This window comes from Xyrauchen texanus, chromosome 37, assembly GCF_025860055.1.
Source record: "Xyrauchen texanus isolate HMW12.3.18 chromosome 37, RBS_HiC_50CHRs, whole genome shotgun sequence".
NCBI classification, from domain to species: Eukaryota; Metazoa; Chordata; class Actinopteri; order Cypriniformes; family Catostomidae; genus Xyrauchen; species Xyrauchen texanus.
In genome coordinates this window covers 28,527,342-28,551,980 of record NC_068312.1, presented here as the reverse complement: position 1 = coordinate 28,551,980, position 24,639 = coordinate 28,527,342, and the positions used below count along the sequence as shown (strand labels likewise).

The 24,639-nt window shown below is 37.5% G+C and overlaps 1 protein-coding gene across 1 annotated transcript in view; it reads left to right on the top strand.

The window, feature by feature from the left end:
• LOC127630966 (zinc finger protein GLIS1-like) overlaps window positions 1–24,639 on the top strand; it is a 100,203-nt gene that overhangs the window by 27,653 nt on the left and 47,911 nt on the right. The window contains exons 4-5 of the mRNA XM_052108889.1: window positions 7,181–7,370; window positions 9,318–10,614. Of these exons, the coding sequence (XP_051964849.1) occupies window positions 7,181–7,370; window positions 9,318–10,614 (1,487 nt within the window). The remainder of the gene's footprint in view (window positions 1–7,180; window positions 7,371–9,317; window positions 10,615–24,639) is intronic.

The following is a 24,639-nucleotide window of genomic DNA, read 5'->3' as shown; positions in this document are numbered from 1 at the left end:
TCTCTCCTAAATCTGGAATTACTGTGCGATCTCTACAAGTAAGCTTATAAAATAATTTAAACTCAAATCAATGTTTCCCTTACTTATTTGGAGGCATCGTTTTTTTTTTCTGACTATTTTTTTACCAAACAAAGTGTCCCTTTTCATTTATTTCAATTCTGTTGTCTCAAAACCATAACTAGCTGCATCAACAGGGAATAGAACAATCAAATATACATCAAAGGTTAGATTAATTTACGTCATCATTTTGGAGCATTTCTTTGCAACCTGGCCTGATAGAATCACGTTACTATACCTACAGTTTTGAAAGCTAATTTTTACATGCTTATTGGCAACTTCTCATCTCTTTCTGTTTTCTTTTTTATCCCCTTTCCTTCCAATTTGGAATGGCCAGTTCCCACTACTTAGTAGGTCCTCATGGTGGCGGGATACTCACCTCAATGTGGTTGGCGGAGGACAAGTCTCAGTTACCTCTGCTTCTGAGACAATCAATCCGTGCATCTTATCACGTGGCCCGTCTTGCATGACACTGCGGAGACTCCACATGTGGAGGCTCATGCTACTCTCCGCGATCCACGCACAACTTACCACGCGCCCCATTAAGAGCGAGAACCACTAATCGCAATCACAAGGAGCCCATAGCCACGTGACTCTACCCTCCCTACCAATCGGCCCAATTTGGTTGCTTAGGAGACCTGGCTGAAGTCACTCAGCACACCCTGGATTCGAACTCGCAAATCTAGGGGTCTTCATTTCTTAAATTGTGCATCATTGTTTCCTTTCCATGATTCCTTTCCTCTTTTCCTAGCTCCACCCTGTTAGGAAACGAGGAAGGTAAGGAACGAAAGGAAGCAAGGATGGAGGAATCGAAGCAAGATTTATTTGTAAAATGATATGTCCTACTCAATCAAATGTGATTCAGAGCACATTGTTGCGCAGCAACCTCGGTATGCTTGACGTTATGTTATTGAAACTTTATTCATTAAAATATTCATAGTAAATCCCAAAATGCAAGATGTCAAGTATGTGACAATTATGGTTTATTTAAACTGCAAAGGTGAATCTTCCAGATGTGAAAGGGGAGGAGAATTTATGCGTGTGTCAGGTGCTTCAACCTAAAAGACTTCCTCATAATTTTCACCGGTGCTTCCTCGCTCAAGCATCCTCGGTAAGCTTCCTCTGTTCTCGCGGTGCAGAGAATTGATCCGTCCTTCATGATGCAGACTTTGATCGGTTTCTGTGTCACGGGATAGAGGAGCGAGGAAACTAGGATTCACAATTTAAGAAATGAAAAGCACTCATTTTATCACGGCAGTTTCCTAGAGCAATGAAGACTAGAGGTGCTAATACAAAGGTTATAAAACCATTCACACAAATCACAAGGAAAACAACTCATAAACACTTACTGGATGACATCTAATCACTTTTAATATAGCTACATGACTTGTATACATTTATATAATTTGCATTACATTACCAACTACATTTATAGTAGAAGCTTGTACAAATGGGATCATATTGTGCATTAGCTCAATTAGTACAGCACTGGACTTTTGATACAAAGGACCCGAGAGAGCACTCAAGTCGATGCGTGAGCTCAAAGTGTCATAGAAGCACCACAAAATGATGTGGTTTTACCAGCAATTGCATTTTTTATTTCACATTTGCTTTTTATGACACTATGGGTTAGGTTTAGGGTTCAGGGTAAGGTGGTATGTTTTGTTAATTTAAAACTGGATAGAGCATTAGCCTTAAAAACCTAATTTGTTTTTCATCTAAGATTAGCTTGTCAAGACATTGTTGGTTAGGTTTAGGTTTAAGATTTAGGGTAGGGAGGTAGGTTTTTGAATTAAAACATCCCTGACGTGATACATGCGATGATCCATTTAAAATCCTTTTGCAAAAATATTACAACAGTCAATTTTTTTATTGAGATCAGGCTCTATTTTTGTCACTCTCTGTGCAATTTTTGCCCCAAGCCCTGGTGTATTTTTGACCCTGTTGTGCAGTGCTTGCATGAATATGAGCGTGTGTGTGTGTGTGTGTGTGTGTGTATATATATGTATATACATGACATTGAATGGTTTGTCATTTTTACTTTTATGCATATAGCAGACGATCTCATTGAAAACAAATTACAGTGCATTCAAGCCATACATTTTATTGGCATGTGCTCCCCAGGATCTGATCCCATTTGAGCCCCCCACCTTGATGTTGCTAGCGCCATGCAAACATTATTGACGTATGAATACAGCTTTGTTATTTATTTATTCTTCTTCTGTACATATGAAACAAGGGAATGACAATGGAAGTGTTTTTCTCTCTCTGTTCTGTTTTTGGTTTTGCTCTCTAATCTTGTTCTTGAGTTTTTGTGAATGAGGCCAGCACATCAGACTGGTTTTCATCACAGAGCTCTGCATTGCTTTCAAGTGTTACTGGCACTGCACATCAGTGATCTCACACCCAAGATTGTCATTCCTAATGGCTCCTGAATGCTTGCAAGCCTGCACCCTCTTTTACCCACACTTACATTTGGTCATGGATCAGAGGTGAGAAATCCCTCTTGAACAGAGCTGTGGAGAAACATCCTCTCTATATTTTGTCCATTATTAAGGTACTGATGAGAGCCAATGTGTTGGAACTATCCTCCTTAGTATGATTTCTCTGCTTGTGATGCAGGTGTGAAATTTGGGAAAGATGCTATTTTGTAGGTTTTTATGATCCTTACAAAGACTTCTTGTGACATATCAATGGTAAACACACATTCTCCAGACACACTGCTGCAAGAGTCTCAGGTTTGAATCTGGTCTGTGGGTTTTACTGCTGTGAGCATTAGAGCATTATAACCTCTTTTTCCTTCTCTTTCTTTTCTATGCTTTCACAACTGGAGCTTTCTCGGACTTCCACCTTTTTAAACAAAAACCAACACACATTGAAGTACCCAAAACTGAATACCCTTGGCATATTCAGTTGAAATACCATCTAAAGTTCTGTCCAGGTCTTCAAATGTGGAGAAGAGACTAATTCTGTTAATGTAGCAAAGCATTGCATCCCAAACCTCTGCCATAATTCTCAAGAGTGATGATTGGGGGGAAGCATCTAAACACCAATCATCACCTTCTACCAGTGGTGGAAAGAGTGCTGATTTTATTTGACCTAAGTAAAAGTACTGCTACCGAAGAAATAATTCACTTGAGTACAAGTAGAAGTACTGAGAAATGTTTTGACTCGAGTAAAAGTAAATAAGTAGTTTGCTGAAAAACAACTCAAGTTACTTTATGAAAATTATGTTATATATATAGTATAGATGCTACCATTTTTAGAACACAAATACATTTTTGTTCTTGAAAGAAATTGATGCTTCCTTTCAGCAAGGATGCATTAAATTGATCAAAATACAGCCAAAATCATTATCACAGATGCACAACAAAAAGACTCATTATTATTATTATTATTACGGTTTGAAATAATTGTTTTAACTGGTATTTATTCTATTTTTTCTTTAACCATGATGGCAAACATATACTCTGTCACATATTCCTTACAAAAGCATTTTAAAGTGCTAATTTGGTACTCAAGAAAATGTTCTTATTATTAGAACATTTGAAAATGGTTGCGCTTACCATGCAGAAATCACAATACAGTGTTTTTTCCCCCTCATTTGCTGAGGTAAGTTGCTTTACACTTGCAAGTCAAATTTTGGTTTAAAGACTAGGCAAAAATAAACACATTTCTCCTGACATTCTATTTTCTCCTAAAGTCTATTGTATTAGAGAGATGAAGGCTATTCCATGCATTACTGTTTTGAAAAAAGAATCTCTAACCAGGATAGAGAGTGAAGTGGATGGCCCAGATGCACAACAAAAAGACAAGTAAATCACAGACTCTAATTTGAAAAACAGTTTCCTCACAGGTCCTAAACTAGCAGCTTCTAAATACCAAATACCTGCATTGCTGCAAGAGGATTCTTGGACAAACAGAACATTTTAAGTATACAACATTTATTTAAATAGAAATAGCCATTTGTAACATTCTAAATGTCTCTAAATCATCTCTAAATGGCATAATGTGCATTGTGACAGAAACACATTCCTGAATAAATTCAGGTATTTTGGCTATTAAGTTAACACACTGTACAAAACTAATATAATGCAATATCATAGAGGAGGAAATGTATCCTCTGTAATATTGCATAAATTATCCAGATATGGAATGAGATTATTAAACAAACTGTTCAACTCCTACATACCAACTGAATAAAATAAGGCAAAAATAAACATTTCAACATTTCACAAAAGTGGTTGTTCTGTATATGTATTATTGTATTACAGTTGTAATAATAATTTCTTAATTAACATTAAGTTTATTTAAAACTTAGCATTTGGTTACATTATGTTTTGTGATTTCTCAAACCTTCTTTATATAACATCCATCCCTTGTGCACTATTGGCCTCTTCTGGTTGAGGCTTTTCAGACAGATAAACAACAGCACAGGGCAGGGATGTACAGTACAGCACCGTGAGTGAGATTGTCACCCACTAGGGCTGTTTATTTTGATCAAGAGGGGCGAACGATTACGGAATTTAAAGCGAACTGATGTGGATTGATTAGATTTTTGTGCTTTGTAATTGTGGTGAAAATAACTGTAGTTAAGTTGAATACTTTTAATCAACTCAAGTAAATGTAAAAGTACTATTATATATTTATACTTAAGTAGAATAAAAAAATGTACTCAAGTACTTTAACAGAGTAGTTGTAATTCATTACTTTCCACCTCTGCCATTTACACAGGGCTTTTTCCTAGTATTTTAATCTACTATTCATAACGTTTTGAGTTTAATAAAAAAATGCTTCTAAGCTAACTATTGTTTCAAAATCCATTTTTGTGCCTTTATTTTTCCCTCAAAGTTGTTCAAATTAGCTGTTCCTGGAGCTAAAGGGACATCAAATCTGCTTTCACAAGCTGCCACTAGAGGCTAAAATTCAAAGAATCATGTCCCAGAATTTATATTGAGCAATTCTGAAAATCTGTAGAACAGATTTGTGTTGAATATTCCTGTGGTTTCTGGCTGTATTCTCTCTGCACCTCTAATCAGCAGTATAGTTTACCTCAACTTGACTGTGACATTTAGAAGGCTTCTTGTATAAAAGATGATCAGTTTCTCATCCAAACTAGATTTAAAATAAAGAATTTCCATCTAAAGTAAGGGCACAGCATAGTGGAGTTCTAATAAGTTGACGCTAGAACATTAGTCAGTTTTTTTGTGTAAAACAAACTATCCAAACGTCATTGACAATCCTCTCCAGATGAAGCAAGAGATCTTTAGCTTTTGCTCAGCGAGCGATGATGTTATGCACAAACACAGTTTGACATTCCAGCTGTGGGATTGCTAAGTCAAGAAAAAATTATCCAAGATTTAACAAACAACCATTATTGTTCTAGGATGGATGTGAAAAAGCGTGTTCCTTCTGTTTATATACTTGAGTGGATCCAGCATTTGCTTTACAGGACCTGTGTGGCTTATGACCTTGTGATTGCTCCATCACACACACTCTCTCTCTCTCTCTCTCTCTCTCTCTCTCTCTCACTCATTCTCATTTCCCCTTGCCTTTGAACACTTATTGCTTTGTTTTACTTGAATTTCTTTTTTAAAGTTGCAATTACTTGTCCCTCTTAATCTGTTTACTTGCAAACAATGTCTCTTTGATTTAGCTATACTTGTTTGTCTTTGGTTTGGATTGCATTATGTGTGTGTGCGTGCGTGCGTGTGTGTTTTTATCAAACCTCATTGGGTGTTATATTACTTATAATCTTGAGCCAATTAGATTTCTGAAATTAAGTTAGAAACACTTGAAATAACTTGCGGTTACCCATACTAGAGTCAAAAAGGGTCAGCTTTCCTTGAGGAAATAATGTACGTAACATTCTTATTTTGAGCTGTGCTGTGCCACTTCTGTTTATTTTGATGACATTTGCTACACTTAAAGAGTTATCTTTGTGCAATGATTCAGCCTGGACATATTCACTGAGGAGTACCGACTCAAAAGAGTGATTATTTCACACGTCAAGCATCGCTCCGATTCACAAGCCCCGAGCTTGTGTTCACAATGGCATACTATCCATTCATCTCACTGTTTTTGACAAACACATGTATGACAGAAACACTAAGTGTAGTATGGTACTAAGAAGGCATTTAGTACATGGTCTATTTGTTGTGTGGGTGGCACCACAACACATTATTTGAAAGCTCGGCAGATCCGCGCCCCCAAAGCGATGCCACCCTAGGCCCGTGCCTATGTCAACTAATGGGTTGACTTTCCTTGGTTGGGAAGATGTGTTCCTGGAATGTTCAGAGTAGTTATTTAATTATTGCGGTCCAATCAAATAGTAAGGAAAAAATGTAAGGAATATATTATTAAAACTGCTGTTGATATTATTTGTGGTTTATTTGTCACATTGAAAATGGAAAGTCAAAGTACTTTGTATTAAGTGCAGTATGTTTTTTTTTTTCGTAAACTACACATTTTGGCAAATGTATCTGTTCTTCCAAATTCTTTGTATCTTCTCCTAGAGTGAACTTGACAAGACCTGTGTTTTCTTACAGCTGTTCTTTGGCCCAGTCTTGAAGAGCCTTTCTATTTTTGGGAGGATTAGACTTCCGAAAATATTACACTTCAGTAAACTACTCTTAACCTATGACACTTACTTTTACTTATTTAATTTACATTACTTATTTAACTTGCTTAAACCCAACCAGCTCCTGTAACTCCACCTCTTCCCCTACTGGAGCCTGTCCATCTAAAATTTTAAAATAAAACAAGTGGAGATGTAACATAAGTCAAGTCTCATCTGGGATAAGTACAAGGTCCCGGGTTCAGATCCCGGACGAGCCCCTATTTGTCATGGCCGGCTCGTAAGCCATGACAATAATTGAAGCTACACCTTGGATGACTGCTTATCATTCTCTCTTGTTAAAAATAATTTTAAGTAATTACGTCTATTCTTTTTAATAAATTATACTTGGAGTTGTCCTCCGATGCGTAGTCTCCCTTATTGTTGTGGCTTACAAACCAGCCGTGATGATATTGTAATGGCATTTGTTACCACTTTGGTATTTCAAAAAATTGCAATTGCTACTGGATTGTTAAAAAATACCCATTGTAATTTTACCTGTTTCAGTGAATGGAGGATTTATCTCATTTGGTTCAGAGAAGGAGAGCACTGCTGAGTTAACAGGAGATGATGGAACATCACTTCGCTGCGGACAGAACCTACCAGTTCAGTCTAGAGCCCAGTATCATCACAGCACCCACTGTGGACAGCACACACAGAATCTTCACCTGCAGGAAAGCCCCCACCGAGATGCTAGGTAAGACATCTAGCACATAAAGTGAACATTTTTATAAAAAAAAAATATTTGAAATAAACATTAACCAAGATACATTTTTTCCAAAGCAATTACCTTTGACACCACCATTCGAGGTTAGCTTGGTTGTTCTATAGCAGGCGTCATAAGGTTAAAGGAGGTGCTAACCCCTTTTCAAACATACTAGTGTTAAAACCATTGCTTAACCCAGAGTTTAAGAAGATAAAATTATTGTTCAAGTCAAGTAATTGTATGCGATTGCATTTATTTAAATAAAATCGTTTGGTAGACATTGCTGTCAAATATGAATTACAAATGAGAAACGTCACAAGTAATTAATTGTATGCAAGAGCTAACTATATTCACAGTACCACAATTCTGTGTTTCAAGAATTACAATGAGTATATGATATATACGAGTATTACAAAAGGCAGAGATGACAAAAAAATGCAGAAAATTAAATCAATATATTGTGTATATTACATATAGGAAGTGCCTTTGGAAAAACATGAGCATGAATAAATGATGACACTTTCACTTAACTATCACTTAAAGTGCTTGTGGAAGGTTTCCATCAAAGATGGAAAAGAACACCCAATAAACACAGTTCAAAATACAAAACTGAGTACTAGAATCTAAGCTCTTCAAATATGTGTAAGGCCTTTAGAATAGCATTTGCAAATTTGTAATCATTCAGATTACATTAAGAATGTAAACACATGCAATGTAATTATTATTTTTTTATATACAACTCAGTTGTGCAATGCAGAACAAGTCAAACAAGCCATTCAATACTTGGCTGCCTTTTGTTTTTTAAACGTCTGGGAAAAGAGACCGCCATCAGTTTCTGTTGGCTTCTGTGGAGGCACGGTGCAGTTGGAACCCATTGTTTCAGCGAGGGATGTTCTTCCATAGTGCTTTCACTCAGACACGCTGTCCAACTCTTCCAATACTGTCATTTAATGTAAGTGCTGCAGCCAAACAGGAAGTGGTGAGCCTGAAAAGTACGACTCATGACAAAGCTGAGGCTTCAGCTCAGCCAGTGTGCTAGCATTAGCGGTTTCCCGCATGGACTGCATTGAGTGAAAAGAGGACATAGACACATCACTCATAGGCTAAGGAAAGACAGAGGGGCCTTCTCAGATCATTCAGAAGCTTTACACAAAAATCCATAATGAGTAAACTGACAGGAATTATTATGTGGAAGATCACAGTGACATACTGGGAAATATGACCTCTCCCCCATTTAGGGGGGCAAAGATTCCCACTATAATGGGCAGTATTGTAAACACAGAGCGTTTAGAGGCCCACCATTATACCACCAAACCAGGTGACTTCTATTCAGCCCACATGTAGGCTGGGGTTAACCTCTATTGTGTCATCAAAGCCAGATTTGATCAGTCATACAGAGAGCATGACAGCTTGCTTGAATTCGTCTTGCTCTTTTTGATTTTTAAATACCTATTCATAACTCATGTTCAAACTGAATTTCCAGCATTATCATGGAATTGCTTGGGAGCATTTGTGGTGGATCTAAGCGGTGTTTTAAGTAAATCATAGTTTAGAAATCGATCCGGTTACTGATTCCTGTGACAGCAGGACTCATAAAAGTACTTCTGATCAGCACAAATCAAATATTATGAACTATCAAGACTCTGTAAGGTCTCACAAAATGAATCTCCAATCGAGATGCCTTTTGTCAAAGGCTGACAGTGTTAACAGAGATGTTAGAGAGGAGAGCGTAGGTCTGCCAGGACTAGAGCACAGAGCTTGTCTGTTTCCGTGGTGTCTGAAAGTATAGCTTGTGGGAAGAAAGAGTTGGCAGAGCTTTGAGAAGCCCTGGCCTTTATCTTTCAACAAGCTGGGCTGCTAATAGCGTGCATATTCTTCCTGCGCGGTTCTGCCTAAATGCTGCTCATATTCCTCTGGGTGTGTTTCTTTCTCCCACAGGTCTGCTGGCTTTCAGACGGATCTCAGCTCATCCTCTCTACCCAGTGGAATCAGCTTGAATGGGTGTCATGCATTGCACTCATACCTCATCAAACAGGAAGGCTCCATAGGACACAAACTGGGATCGGGGCAAAGCGACTTTTCAGAAGGGCAAGGAGGGATGGGTGCAGGTCGTAGGGAATTGGACCGTCCGAGCAGTGGTGGTGGTGGCGGCGGCCGTAGCTTAGCAACCGCTCTGTCATTGTCAGCAATGGCGGTGACTGTGTATCCTTTTAATAATGAAGATGGCTCCTCCCCGATGGCTTTGTCCCCAAGCTCACGTCATTCACCACGGCTGAGCGTTAGTGGGCTGAAGAGACGCTGTCTCTCCGTGGACTCCCAGTCAGCTGCCATTGCAGCCACAGAGGGAATCGATATTGCTGCCAACATCTGCTCCTCCCATATGTCTATGGTGGCCTGTGTTAATGGGCTCCGCACCAATTCATCCTCCCCTTCCACCACATTCTCTGGGACACCCAGCCACAAGCCGCTCCCCACACCCAGCCCACAGGACAACTGCCAGCTGCCATCACCTTCTACCTGCCTCCTGCCCCTCTCCTCTTCATCCTCCTCCTCTTCAGTGTCATCAGTGGAGCAGTGTGAGGACATAGGCTCCATGCAGCCTGGACCTGGCATGGGCAGTAGTGACGGATTTGGACTTCTCATACAGCCCGGTACTCTTCTGGAAGGCTGTCAGCATGGAAATGCCGTCGGTACAACGACGATGAAACAGGAACCTGTGGATGACTTCTCTCCAAGTGAGGAGGAGCTCTTTCAGCATCACTATCACCATCTGGTGAGCCGTGGAAACCACCAGCTCCACAGTGGGCATTCCCAACACCACCATCAGACTGGCCCCCCACGGCCACCCATGCCCCCTCCCTACCACCTGCACCAGTACATGGGCTCCGGCCCAGGAACTCTGCTACATCTTCAGAGCCAGCAGTCTTCACCCTCAGGTCTGCTGACACAACACAAACCCACAGGCCTGGTAGAACAGCAGGTGGGTGACAGAGATGATGCCAGTGGAGTATTTAGCGATAAGCAGATATGCCGCTGGATTGACTGCAGCGCAGCTTATGAACAGCAGGAGGAGCTGGTTAGGCATATCGAGAAGGTCCATATTGACCAACGAAAGGGCGAGGACTTCACCTGCTTTTGGGCCGGATGCGTCCGACGCTACAAACCCTTCAATGCACGCTACAAGTTGCTTATCCACATGAGGGTTCACTCTGGAGAGAAGCCGAACAAATGTATGGTGAGTGTCAACACCTTACATATTTAATTGGCTGACAAAGGAGCAAAATGTTGTTCCCTGGCTAATTGTTCACTGAGTAGTTTGCTTTAAGTCTCTGCAAAGCTATTATGAAATTCATAAAAACAGTTATAACTGACATCTCAGTGAGATGAAATGGCCTTGAAAAGGTATACACAGTATTTTAGGCTGAATTGTTTTCATTGGAATCCTTAATGACTAAGTGGAAAGTTGGTGGAAACAGTATAATTATTTTTAATTAGCTGGGTCAGTTTTTAACATCAATTTTTTTTTTTTTTAATTTATAAGCAACAGAGGACTAATAATTCATCACTTATTAATTTCATTAGGATTTATTAATTGTATAAATCTCTTTACAAAGGCCCCACAAAATTGTTTCACAAATCCATTTAATCGCGGAATACGTTTAAACTTCCATGGAAATTCTCTTCATACATTTTCGTAACAGCCTTCAAGGGACCACCTATGCCTGTTTTCTTCACCGTTTTTTCTCTCTCACAACCATATCACATGGCATGAGAAATTATGATTTCAACTAAAAGCGCAGCTAACTTTTCCACTGACGGGTTTAGGTATTTAATTGGACCTGTAGTCTACATGTATAAATAGTGTTGTGGTGAAACCCAAGTCATCCAGGTAAAACTCTCAAATTCCTCAATTCAACACACTAATCAATGTCAAACTGCCTCTTCTAACATTCTCAACCCAGATGGAAAAAGAGCTCCAACCCCACCAATGAGGTAGTCCAAATACACAATTAGCACACTGTTTGTGTAGGGTGAAACTATGTTTATTTTCTTAAGATCTCTTTCTCTGTCTTTTTTCTTTTTTAAAGAAATGATTGAGATCTTTAAAAACCCTACACATCTGTTTAAAGTAACTAAACAATGTGTGCACTTGATCCCTTTAAATAGGAGGTTTAAACGTTCAACCGTCCCACAAGTATTAAGTGAATTGGCTTTTTATCCAAACTAAACACTTTAAAAAATGTAGTAGTCCATAAGAATGGAGCCACAGAGGAGATGACTAGCGAAATTTCCCTCTCTTGCTCAATCAGAGAATGTTTGATTTCTTGTCAGATATATTCTGTTACGTATACAAGAACCTGTCCAAAAAGCCTTTTATTTCACTGACACTTGAACAGCTTGTTTTGAAGTCAGCCTATTCCTTTAAATACTGGGATACTTTTTACTATTTGTGTCCAAATAATCCATAAAGCCATACCAATAGGAGACATCTGTGTGCTAATATGTAGAAAATTTTGCTACGATAACATTTGTATTAGCTAATATTAAGTAGTTCCATTGAGGTTATTAATGACAACATGTGCTTATTCTTGAGTGGACATTGGTTTACTCTGCTCCCAGAACAGCTGGACTGACACAGAAAAATTTGTGGCTCTGGAAATCATTTTAATCACGGTGTCCTCTCTCACGTGTTGCTTGTGTGGGTTCAATGTTTTTTGTGTATGTTTTTGTAGTGTTTTAATATTTGTTTTTGATAATCTATTTCTCTCACTTGTTCTCTGCTGCTTCAGTCTTGTTCTTTCTCTTGTACGATACAGCAGTGCTTTAAGGGTTCTGTTCTTACACTCTTTACAATTAACTCAAAGTTCTTACAAACTTTGGCCAGAGAGTATGTGGCAAGACCAGCACTGATGTCAAAATTTGTCATGACAAACAAACACTCATTTTATTCAGGGGCATGCTAACTCGATGTAAGATAGGAACAAACCAGTGTATTGTAGTAAAATGACTGGAAACTGTCGCTGTCCAATGAGAACCTCACATTAGTTAAACTTTCCAAGTTTAGTCACGGACTGCTTGAATACTAGGCATTCTATGGCAAAATGCTTCCACTTAAAAAAAAAAAATTTTCAATATGTGTTAACCTGATCAGTGTCATAAGTTTTCATACATTTGATTTGTGACCCATAAATAGTGTAGAATATTACATATTTCTTCTGCATTTATGCCAATTTTCTATTTTTTTAAATATTTCAAAAATCCCAAATTTTCAATGTGGTCTCAGACGTTTAGACCCTATTGAAGCAAATGTAAGCGAGATAAATGCGTACTTGATTTTTGGCCTGACCAAGATTCTGAGGCGTCCTGATTTCGGCCTCATGCCGTCCTGAGACCTTCGCAGGAAGAAAACAAAGTCTGAAGCATTCTGCATTTGTAGCCCTCATGCAATATACAAAGATATTTTAGTATTCTAGCTCTTTGTACAGAGGAAACTGATGAGACAGTTTAATTTATAAGCAAATGTTTAAAAAAAATCTAGCTAATCCCTTTATTATGTTTCCAATTGCTGATTCCTCAGAGACTGCACGAGGGACAATTCCCTAGCATCCAAACATAACATTCCCTCATTCCTCTCTCTCACTTTTTCTCTCGCTTGCGTTCTCTCATCCAGCTTTGCTGCATTTGATTTGTATCATGCAGTGCCTTGGCAGGAAAAAGTCATTATCACAAACATTGGACGGGGTTCTGACTCTGCTTTGTCACCACCCGTACCTGGACAGGGTTTAATGCCCCGGCACGTAAAATGCAGCTGCATCTGCAAGTACTGAGCTCGGCAAACCTCTTAAAACTGCTCTGCAGAGTTTGAGAGGCACTTTTTGGTTCACCCGCTCCAATTAAAAAGCGCTGTGGGCTGTTTTGTGGTAGTCGGACAGCAGAGGGATAAGGCATCTAAAAGGAAACAACATAATCTCACTGCAATATCCTGTTGTGTTTCCTGCCTAATTCAAGTGTTGTTTAAGTTTATTGCTTTTTTTGCCCCTCTTGTCTGCATTAATATTAAAAATATATCCAGCGACTGCTGCCCCGACACTGTCCCAGAGCTCTTATACGTCAATTCTGTACTGAAAGTCAACTCTAGATTTGTATTCTTGATCCCCTATTCCAATAACCTGAAATTCATGCAAATATTCATCAAAGCAGTTGTATCTTTTGCTAAAGCTTCTGCTATGTTGCTTATCCAGTTGATCAAGTTTGATGAGGAGACCTATGTTACAACATTGGACGTTAATGATTGTATCTTTATTTAATTTAATCTGGAATGTATTGGTTTAATTCTTCTACAGTAATGTCTTGGCTTTGGTTTACAGTGCTTGTACTGAGCTAATGTTTCTAATGTAAGTAATTATAATAGTAAAATAATCAACAAGTATTTCTTGTCATTTTCTGCAGGTTGTGTCTGCAATGATAGGTTTACTTTTACATTTATGTATTTGACTGACACTTTTATCCAAAATGACTTGCAGGACATTAGTTTACATTTGATCAGTTTGTGTGTTACCTGGGAATCGAACCCATGACCTTTGCATTGTCACATTTTAACAGTTGAGCTTCAGGAAAAGATGGCAATATGTGGGCTGTGCTGTTCTTGTGTTTTATTTGGTTAATGTGTGTTTACTACTGTACTCAAGGATCACATTGTTATTATAGTCATAACACTCTGAATGAATTCTTCTGAACTTTTAATAGTTTTACCACCAGTACTTTGTCTTTTCCTGCATCATCCATGCTGACATTCATTGAGGCATTTGTCTGATGCAATTATGTCAGTTTATTTTGGAACTTGATTGTTTGTATTATGATTTCTTTCATTTTTTGTTATCTAGCTTTCATTTTAACGCAAGTTTTTGTCTTTTTTAAGAGCAGTTTAAAATATTAAATTAAATATTTATCTCTATTATTTTGCTTTGGTTGCTTTGTGACAGAGTAAAAACTTTCAATATATTACATTTACAAGATAACATGTGTTGGGTGTGCAGGTTTTAGTCATTTATTTTCTTTTTGTGACTAAGTTAAAGAAATGTTTCAGGTTCAGTACAAGTTAAGCTCAATCGACAGCATTTGTGGAGTAATGTCGACTCGTCCCTCCTTTTCTTTAAAAATAAATAAATAAATCAAGGTTATAGTGCGGCACTTACAATAGAAGTGGGGGCCAATATTTGGAGGGTTTAAAAGCAGAAATCTGTTAAGTCTTTTAAAACTCATGTATTATTTGAGCTGTTAATTTGTTTAAATTGTAATTTTTACAGTCGTTTTTATTTTAGGTTTTGTTTACATTGTCATGGCAACAACAATTTAAAATTGGCTATAACTTTACACACAAAAAGTTAGAAGGCGATTTTTTTTTAAATTTTTTTTTTTATCCCACTTAAATAATGTTAATGCATATTGTTTATATCTTGTGGCTATACATTTGAAAAAGTGAGTATTTTAATGTTTACAGATTTGCCCCATTCACTTACATTGTAAGTGTCTCACTGTAGCCCAGATATTAGCTTTTTTTTTTTAAAGAAAAAGAGGTACGAGTAGAAATAAATTTTTGTGGTAATCGGTATGCTACAAATGCTGTCGCTTGAGCTTAACTTATTTTGAATTGTTTTCCTTATGTAATGTTTTTAAGTAATACACTCCCATTTGCTTAGATTTCTCATTTTAGTTATTGTTGTGAATGTGATAATCATCATTATCATCATCATTGTAGATCACTGAATATTTGGCTCACAAAACACAATGGATTTTTATCTGAAACTATGTTTCGTAATGTTAACGGATATTAAGATTGAATTCCTGAACAACACCTTTTTTGTTACTTCATCACATATTAAATGTGGAACCACCCTCAATTGAATGAGAAAAGATGCATTAGTTTTAAAGTCTGAACATACTTGGTTGAAGGAAAGTTGGCAAAACAACCTGCTGGAAAAAATATAGATCATGCAATACCCCCATTTGCTAGTGTGAAAATGGAAAACATATATATAAAGATTTATTAGACTGATTTTTGGACGAGTGTCTAGAATTCTCCAGCAGCAGACGTTGAGGCATACGGCCCTTTGCCTTTGCCAAAATTGTGTGTTTTTAGTAAATGGAGGCTTTTGTGTGCAATCAACACAGATGCTTGGAGATGAAACGACAAGCGCCATTAGCTAATTAAAACGTGTGGTCTTGAGCATGGGTTGACTTTTTCCTGAATGCATGGCGAAATTCGAGCTGTCTGGGCTCTGCCCGGCAAAGGCTGCAAGTGGCGTTGATACTAATGTGGGTGTACTAGAATGAGCTGCTGACATCCCTGCCTGTCTACTTAACTTAGCAACTGCCAAATCGCTATGCTCCATTATGCTAGCAGGTAGCAATGGTTCCCTGCACTGCAGCAACATATGTGTCCTTTGAGTGGACTCAGAAATATCGTAATTACAAGTTCCGAGCACATGAATGACCCAGCAAAGTCGGAAGTTCAAGTGGGAAACTCTGAATTCTACATGATACCTAGATGCCCAGGTGGGAGGAGGTATAAATTTTCAACATGGTAGAGGAGAGTACAGTTTCTGTAGTGAATGACAGGTTTTATTCATTATTTTATTTGACCAAATTTCCATTACCGTCAGTAAGATAACTGAGTAATGTATTATGCTGTCAATATAAAAGTTCCTCAAAAAATATGTATGAATGAACCTGGCGTCGTCCATGTTTCCTGTTCTTTCTGACAACAAAGCACTTGAATGCGACATACTCGTAATTACCTCTTCAGAAGTGAGAAGTAGGATAATTCCAATAGCATCACAAAGGGAGCAATAAATCAATGACTGATTTCTATCTGTTTCCTCTCTATATCCACTGTCAGGGATGGACTGGGTCTAAAAAAGATCCCGGGACCTAAATTGGCCCATCACAAGCAGATAATCCTCCACTAAATACATGACATTTACATACAGTATAATGCAATCTAATCTCTGCTGTACTATGTGGCTGGTTGATACATATTGATGCTCACCGTATTTTGATAAGTACAGGGGCGTGTTTGACTGCAATTCATTTTTTTATTTAGCAACTTTATTTGACCAGTAATATGTAGTTCTATGGCGGAACAACGTTGGAACTTTTTCTCCCTTTAAATCTTTGTATATTGGTATTGTAAAGTCCATCACTGTTTATTGCCAAAGCTTTGCATTTTGATTGAATCAGTTTGAAACAGTGGCTAAGCCTTCACAGGGGAGGCTGTTCTGTGTATTTAATAGGAAGGTTGGGACAAATTATTCCAGCATAATCATATTGTTCATATGAGTTTTTAGAATTGTCATAAATCTCACTTTATTTGTAGAGTCCAAGTTTCCAGATGGTACTGCTGAATTTAATCTCAGGAATGCACATGGCCAAAATCGTTTTTACAATTACGGCTCATAATTTGCGACCTTCAACTCACTAATGTTTCATCACATGTAAGTTACGGTTGAATTATATGTTTAATTTCATGATCAACAAATCCGCCTCCTCTTTTGTTTGCTGTCAGATTCATTGTGCGACTCCACTGTCTTTCCATCATGCTAATAGCTAAGCAACAGAGACCATATACAGTATATTAGAATGATGAAACCGCTGGCATAAAATTTCTGAGACTTGTCAGGAGACTGATGTTTTGGCTCTGGAATGAAAGGCCTGGGAATTGATGCATTATGCTTGTTTTCCTTGTAAAATACGCCAGGCCAAGTTCTTGTCAAACTGTTAAAGGTTTCCAGTCATCCTGGATAGTAATGCAATCCAGTCTTCCTCTTATTTCTCTTCCTATATTGCATTGGTAATAGCTTACCGCATAGGCTAATCATTGTCAAATATCTGGTAGCTCTGTTTTTCTGCTAAACACACTTTTGTGGTGATTTGCATTGTTATTAAATAATTGTAGTTTTATTTAAAAAAAAAAATATTTGTCCTTTCAATTCATTTGCATTTTTGTTCATATAAACTATATGATAGATTTAGTTTAAAAAAAAAAAAAAATCAGTTTATTTTTAGTTTTTTTTTTTTAGTATATTTTATATTTTAGCTTTACTATTTTATGGCTGCCAAAAGTTTGTGTTTTCTGATATCATTTAAATGAAACATGCTGCAATATTTCATAGAGGCGTGTAGTGTTATCTCTGTGCATTTTCATGTTTAATGAAGGCAAGTTTAAAATGTTATAATGTAATGTTTATCAAACAAAATTTGTGGTCATTTCTATTTTATTTTTTTTAGTTATGAACATGTATTTTCATTAGTTTTGTTCCAATTATGTTAATGAAATTGCTTTTGAGTTTTCATTTAAGCATGTTGTGAAGCTAGTTGTTTTCAGCCGTGCAGTTTGTAATGCAACCATAAGTGGAGTAAAAATGTTATGTTAGAGGGAAAAATGCAACCTCAGAATTGTGCTTGGCACTAATTATGCGGACGTGATTATGCCCTGGTTTAAATGTGGGAACCGAACTCTGTTCTCCCACGCTGCTGACTCAACGTGCTTCCAGTTGTGCCAAAAGGAAAGGTAAACTGCTTGTTGGTGATTCTACATCATGTGGTCGATCCTAGGGTACCAGAACCTAAACTACTTGGAAACAAAATGCAGACTCCACACATGATCATGTTGGGAGCTTACATGTACCCTTATGTTCAAAAAGCACTTCCAGCTTCGGGTCACTGAGAGCAGTGCTTTGATTTTCGGCAAGTACAGAACAAGTTTAGTTCAAGACAAGTCAACCTCCTGTTTCCAAATTCACTGTGAGATCAGTGGGATATTTTGGAGTTTGGGTTCCATTCATTAACATTCATTTCAATTTTGACAAACTTTGTCCTCCTCCTTGTAAATTAGACATCACTATACTATCAAGGTTGTAATAATTCTCAATGACCAACAGTGACAATAACAATAGTTATTCGAAGCAATCCTCAATGTACTAACCCAGAAATCGTTATATTTCCTATATAGAGCCACGGTTTTGTTATGCAGCAGTAACATTGCCAGTGTGAAATCCTTACCATTTCAATCTTGCATTATGGGATGCATGTTATACAGCATCTTATAATATCTTCATGGCTGTAGGGCTTAAAAAGTGCATAACCAGGTATCAAAGTGTAAAATATCCATACTACATGTTTTGTGTTAATTACATTTGTCTGGAATGCTATATTTTGAGTAAGTAATTTCCCCATCATTTAATCATGTACTTGAAATATGAGAAAGTCAGAGGCTGATGGCCTCATCATTCTAGAATTGTGTCATAATTGTCCAGAATCCAAGAGTTTAATCAGTTTAACCCCACAAGCGGGCGTATCGTCTACTAATACATCAAGGGGACTAAATGCAGTTAATGCATAACATTTCCTCAGGCTTTTTGAGAGCTAGACCCTACACTCAGTAATGCACACAGTCCTTCTACATGAATGGCTTTCTAAACATTTGAAACGTGATCTCCATTAATTTAATAAATGCCCAAATAAATATGGAGGTACTCCTCGTCAGAGTTATTCATGGGAATATCACCATAAATATTTTTATAGTTCTCAACTGAATTCATGCTTTATGATGATGATGATGATGTATTCCCAGATTCTACCTGGAAAATAGTTGAGGACATTTGTTATGCCAATTTGGTTTATTTACTGCACAACAATTGTGGAAATAGAAGTTATTTTTTAATTATTATAACTTTTATCCTATACTCCCTATATAATACTACTAATTTCGACTAGCACTACATAGCTTTTATTATTCAATTATACTACTTTTATTAGCCACATATAACTCTTTTCTGTATTTTCTGTAATTGTTTATAGGCATTTCAGCACAAACATGTGGAAATTCTTTTAGTTTTACATGATCCAGCCAGCTGACATTCAAAAATGGGTGGACAATGTGCCAAGTTAGGCTGCTGTTAAGTGAACTGTTGCTTAATAAAGACAGATATTTGGCTCTGTGTAGTCATGTGCTCTGTTTGAGCACTTGATGTATGTATGGTATTAAACCTATTTGATTCATTTGCAAGCATTAAAAGCCTTTTTCAAACCTATTTGATTCATTTGCAAGCATTAAAACCCTTTTTTTGTTCAAAAGTTACACTTTAGAGAGGTAAATTTAGTCCTCTGAAGTAATGTGTTTACTTATTTATGCATTTTTCTAATTATTTATAAAAGCTTTTTTAAAGAGCTGTTCTTCATATATATTTTCTGTGATTTTCAGCCATGCATTGTGTAATAATGTTTTGTATATGAATCGACTATCATTTACACTTAAGGAAAAAATCTAAACATTTTGGTGAAAAGTACAGTTCTAAGCTTATTTTATTAATTTTATATGGCTAAAGGGGTTTTTAAAGGGCTGTTTTTCTTCAATAATTACACTTGAGAGAGGTAGTAATAGATTTGTGTACCAATCATTTAATATCTCATTCATGTAATGATGTTTGCTCTTTATGGTTTAAATGTACACTGGGTCAGTCATAAATGTGTTTATTTTTGAGTATCTTCCTCATTGTCACTAGACAGCTTGTTACCACAAACACTCCTTAAAATAAATAACTGTAGTCAGGGCGCAATTTACATCTCACCCAGCCTTTCCGCAAACATTCAACATAAACCCCAATAAGTAAACAGACCATGGACAGTTTTTAGTCAGGATTGAATAACCCAGTGTTCTCAAAATGGGTTTGTTGAGGTACAAATGGGACTTAGCAGCACAGAGAGCCAGGTTACAATCCCAAGTATCTCTCAAACCAAACTTACCCATTTAATAAACATCCACAAAACTGGAGGCTTTGTGGTGCTCCTTTTGGCCAAAACCGCGTCCCATCTGTGGTCTGACCAGCGCCCAAACTTGTTGTTTCTAAGTGTGGGAGTCTTGGAAACACCAAGAGACTTATGAGCTGTGACATCGTTCTGTCTCATTTGTCATCTGCCATCACTCAGATGGATGTAACAAGAGCAACATCTTTACTAAATCTCTTCTAATAAAACCCCAGTCACTAGTGCAGAGTTGGGCTTCAGTAAGAATATGGTGTGCTGGAAAGTTGCAGTTTCGGTTCCACATTTCAAGCTGAGTGTTATGTAGAACTCTGGCAGGCCATGGTGTGCTATACTGCTGACTCACAGCTGGAATTCAACAGGCCAATTAGAGCTCCCCCCATGAAACAATTCATACCTTACCATAAGAGCTGTCTGTGCTCCCTCAAGGCGCTTGTTCGTTTACATTGTCAAGTCTCAACATTCATTCCAACATTTAATATGGAGGTACGGTTAAGAAACAGCCATAGTTAAACAGGCAGTATAGCTTACAATTTCAAGGGCCTGTCACACTGTTAATTCCAAAAATACACCTATCAATTTGACCCATTCCACTATTTCCTGAAATGTTATTCCAACCAATAATACTTATTTATAATAGTAACACTCTTTAAATTATAACTGCCCAAGTTACTGTTAAATGTGACTTGTTTCTATTATGCAGAGACAGCCTTAAGTGAGCAATTTGTATGTTGTTTTCCATGAAAAGTGTAAACATTGTGGCTCTGTTGCACAATCCATAAATTGCTCTGTGTGAGCATCCCGACCGACCTGACATGGCCAATCGGGTGAGTTTAAAGCACAACTACTGGTATATGTTTGTCAGATAAATGAAGGATAAATAATTTAGAAGTTTATAAGTACATCAGCACTGCTGTGATTACCTACGGCACTTGGCCTGCAGCCCCAGAGCAGTGGTGATTTAGGGCCATATAGCATGATTGCTAGTGTGATATTGCTTATACACAACGAACAATTATATTTAAAAACATTTAGGAAAAACGGAGTATGGTCATAAAAACACATTTGTGCATGGAACTACTATATTATGTGGTGGATTGGAATCTGCCGTTGCTGGTTTACAACAAATGATGCATTCAATACTTTGTTAGTAATTCAAAAATGGTACTTCAGAAGTAGTATCTCGGCTTGTGCTGTTTATAACAAGTTATTGGATAAACAAGGATGTGTGTATGTGTGTGCGCGCACATGTGTGTGTGAGAGAAAGAGAGAGAGAGATGTTGTGAGCGTGTGCGATCACCTGTTGCGGCACCCAAGCAGAGATGCTGTCAGCTTTCTGAAGCTTTCAGTAGCCGGTGTGCAAGAGTCGATCACTATAGAAACCGCAATGTCCTCCGCCATTTTAAACAGCACCCATTGTGTAATTAATCAGTCTCAGCTGTGATGAACCATAATGCTGAAGTTTTTCATTTAAAACCATTTCATAGCTTTATTAGTAATACGAACGATCACAAAGAGCTGTTTTATGTAAACACTAGCTGACGCAGCTTCACTTCACATCACCTAACTGGCTCATATTACACACAAAAATGATTTTTTCCACCACCTGCTGGCTAACATATGTAATGTAAAAAAAGAAAAGACAAACAGAAGCTCTCAACACATATACACTGCTCTTATACTGTAGTTTAGAATGGCACGAACACAAGCGGAGTGATGTACACACAGTGAAGTGTTGGAGTGCTGATGGTGAGACTATTAGTGCTCAAGGAACGTCTCTCGTCCAATCAGATTCGAGGACCGGAACTGTTATATTATTATTATTATTATTATTATTATTATTATTTTGTGTTCCACCGAAAGAAAAAGTCATACATATTTGACATAACATGAGGGTGAATACAGTAAATAATGACAGTTTTTAACATTTTGGTGAAAAAAAAAAAAAGAAAGGAAAAAAACGTGATTTCATTTCCTCATGCTGTATCCTCTGAAATATTCTATGTGACCTCAAAGCTTACGCCAGATTAGATCTATTCACCGTTAAATTTTATTTAAATCGACAGAGGTTTCTGAAGCTATAAGGATTCTATTTCTTAACGGACTTGAACATAATCATAAAGAAACCCGTCAAATCTCTGTATAACGTCCAGCCATTGTTTCCACAGTAGTGAAAAATTAAGAAAATAGCACGTTCTAAGGCTCCTTGAAGACTGTATATTATCCTCTTCAAAGCTTAAATGCAACTAGAACAAGTGACACGGATGAGCCAAATTCACATTTCAGCACAGAAAAAGCCCAAAACTAGATTAGGTTATGCACAATTTAATGCAAAGATGGAAAATGTATATTACCATTGAAAAAACACTGCTTTGTAATAAGTTGAGTATCTCACTTGCAAATACCAAGAGGGAGCAATTGCCAGCCGCAGACTCGTATTACTGCTAAAGTAAACAAGTGTGTGATGATAAATTTCAAGTTAAATACTCCATAAAAATGAAACGTTTACTGTGGAATACACTGTAGAATAGTGGAGGCTTGTTATTTGGTTCCAGATCTTTTTATTTTTTTAATCTCTCAGTTTAGATCTTGATTTTGTGTGTGAGAGGCTATTTGAATAACAAATAGATGTAGGCCTTGGGTTGCTTATTCATTATTTTTCATCTAGTACTCTTTTAGATTTTATTTAATAATGACTTGGTCTGCATAGGTATTACATACTATTTCTTGTCAGTGCAATACATTGTGTTGAATTGGTATTCAACTGTTATTCCATATGATTTAAAGGGATAGTTTACCCAAACATGTTTATTCTGTCATCATATACTCACCCTCTTGTTATTCCATTGAACAAAAAAGCCCAATTTTACCATCTTCGCAGTCATTTCCTCTTTTTTTTTTTTTTTTTTTCTCATTCAAATGAAAGTGTTTGTTTGGTGACTTAAGTGTGTCAGTCCCTAACATTCTGCCTAACATTCCACCATCGTATTCAACAGAAGAAAGAAGTAATACAGGTTTGGTATGACATGCGGGTGAGTTGAGTAAATGATGACAGAAATTAAAATTTAGGGTGAACTAACCCTTTATTGTTGACATATCAGTATTAAAAATATGGGTAATTAGAAAGTATTCTGTATGGAAATATGAACTTATAAATTACTCTTTCACTGTAGAAAATAACAAAACTAGAGTGCAGAGAGAGACTGAATACTGAAGCGGGAATGCAACACTCATGCTCCCAAAAGACAACAATAGAAACTCTCCATTGTAGTTGAGTTTCATCACATCTATGAAGATTTGATCCCTCCGGGGGCCATGAATGTTCTGATTCTCAATCCAACTGTGCAAGATGTCATGCAACTCTTCTACAACATCAGCCCCCTTAACACAGTTAAAGGGATACTTCACCCAAAAAATTGTATTCTGTCATAGTTTACTTCAATGGAACACAATTCACTTTCATTGTATGGAAAAAGATGCACTGACAGTGAATGACTGAGGCTGTCAGAAATTTAAGTCATATGGGCTTGGATCAAAATGAGGGTGAGTAAATGATGACAGAATTTTCATTTTTGGGTGAACTGTCCCTTCAACACTATGCAGTCTTGACCTATTGTCCAATTTAAAAAAAAATGTTTTCTTCAATAATCTGACAGAGCCTTGACGTAGAGATGTTTGACCTGGCAGGCTGAAGACTCTCTGAGATGTTTATTTGTTGTCAGGTTGGAGATATAGAGTAGCTTAGAGTGGGCATAAGACAGCCGCCAGCTGTGTCAACTCTCTTTCTACTTAACCAGATGCAATGCCAACAAGGTGGAGGGTAAAACGAGAATTGATAGAATTGGCCAGGAGAGTATATAGCCTACATATTCCTGACAATGTCATAAAGTAAGAGATGTTGTGAAATTTTGACTATTTAGAAATTCAATCTCAGAGTTTAGATTATGGTTGATGCGAATGAAGGATGGCATGATCCCGACAGCCAAGGCCCATTTTTATTAAGAGAGATCATTGACATACACGCCAAGATTATTAGTTTGATTGTTAGGTTTGACTGCAGGTGTGTATGATGTCACTAACAAAGTTCGGCAAGTGTAATTCCCATCCATAAGTCAGGTTTAATGGGTGAAACTCGAACCAGCATATTGAAGGCGACATATTTATTGCACTGGCTAGCTAAAGAGGAAGTTTCACAGCAATTAAAGGCAAAGTATCTGTCACGTTACACCATGATTGTTCCACCACCGCTGAGAACGCAATGCTAGCAAGTGTCAGTGAGTAGATGGGGACTGACGGCTCTCGGTGAGACGTTAATGGAAGCATAGATCCCTGTGACGCCCTATGTCAATTGGTGGATTTGCTCAAAGCGGCCCCTCCAAAGCCAAGAACATGCAACACATATCATGTTGAGGAGGTTCATTGCATCTCATGGTGTCCT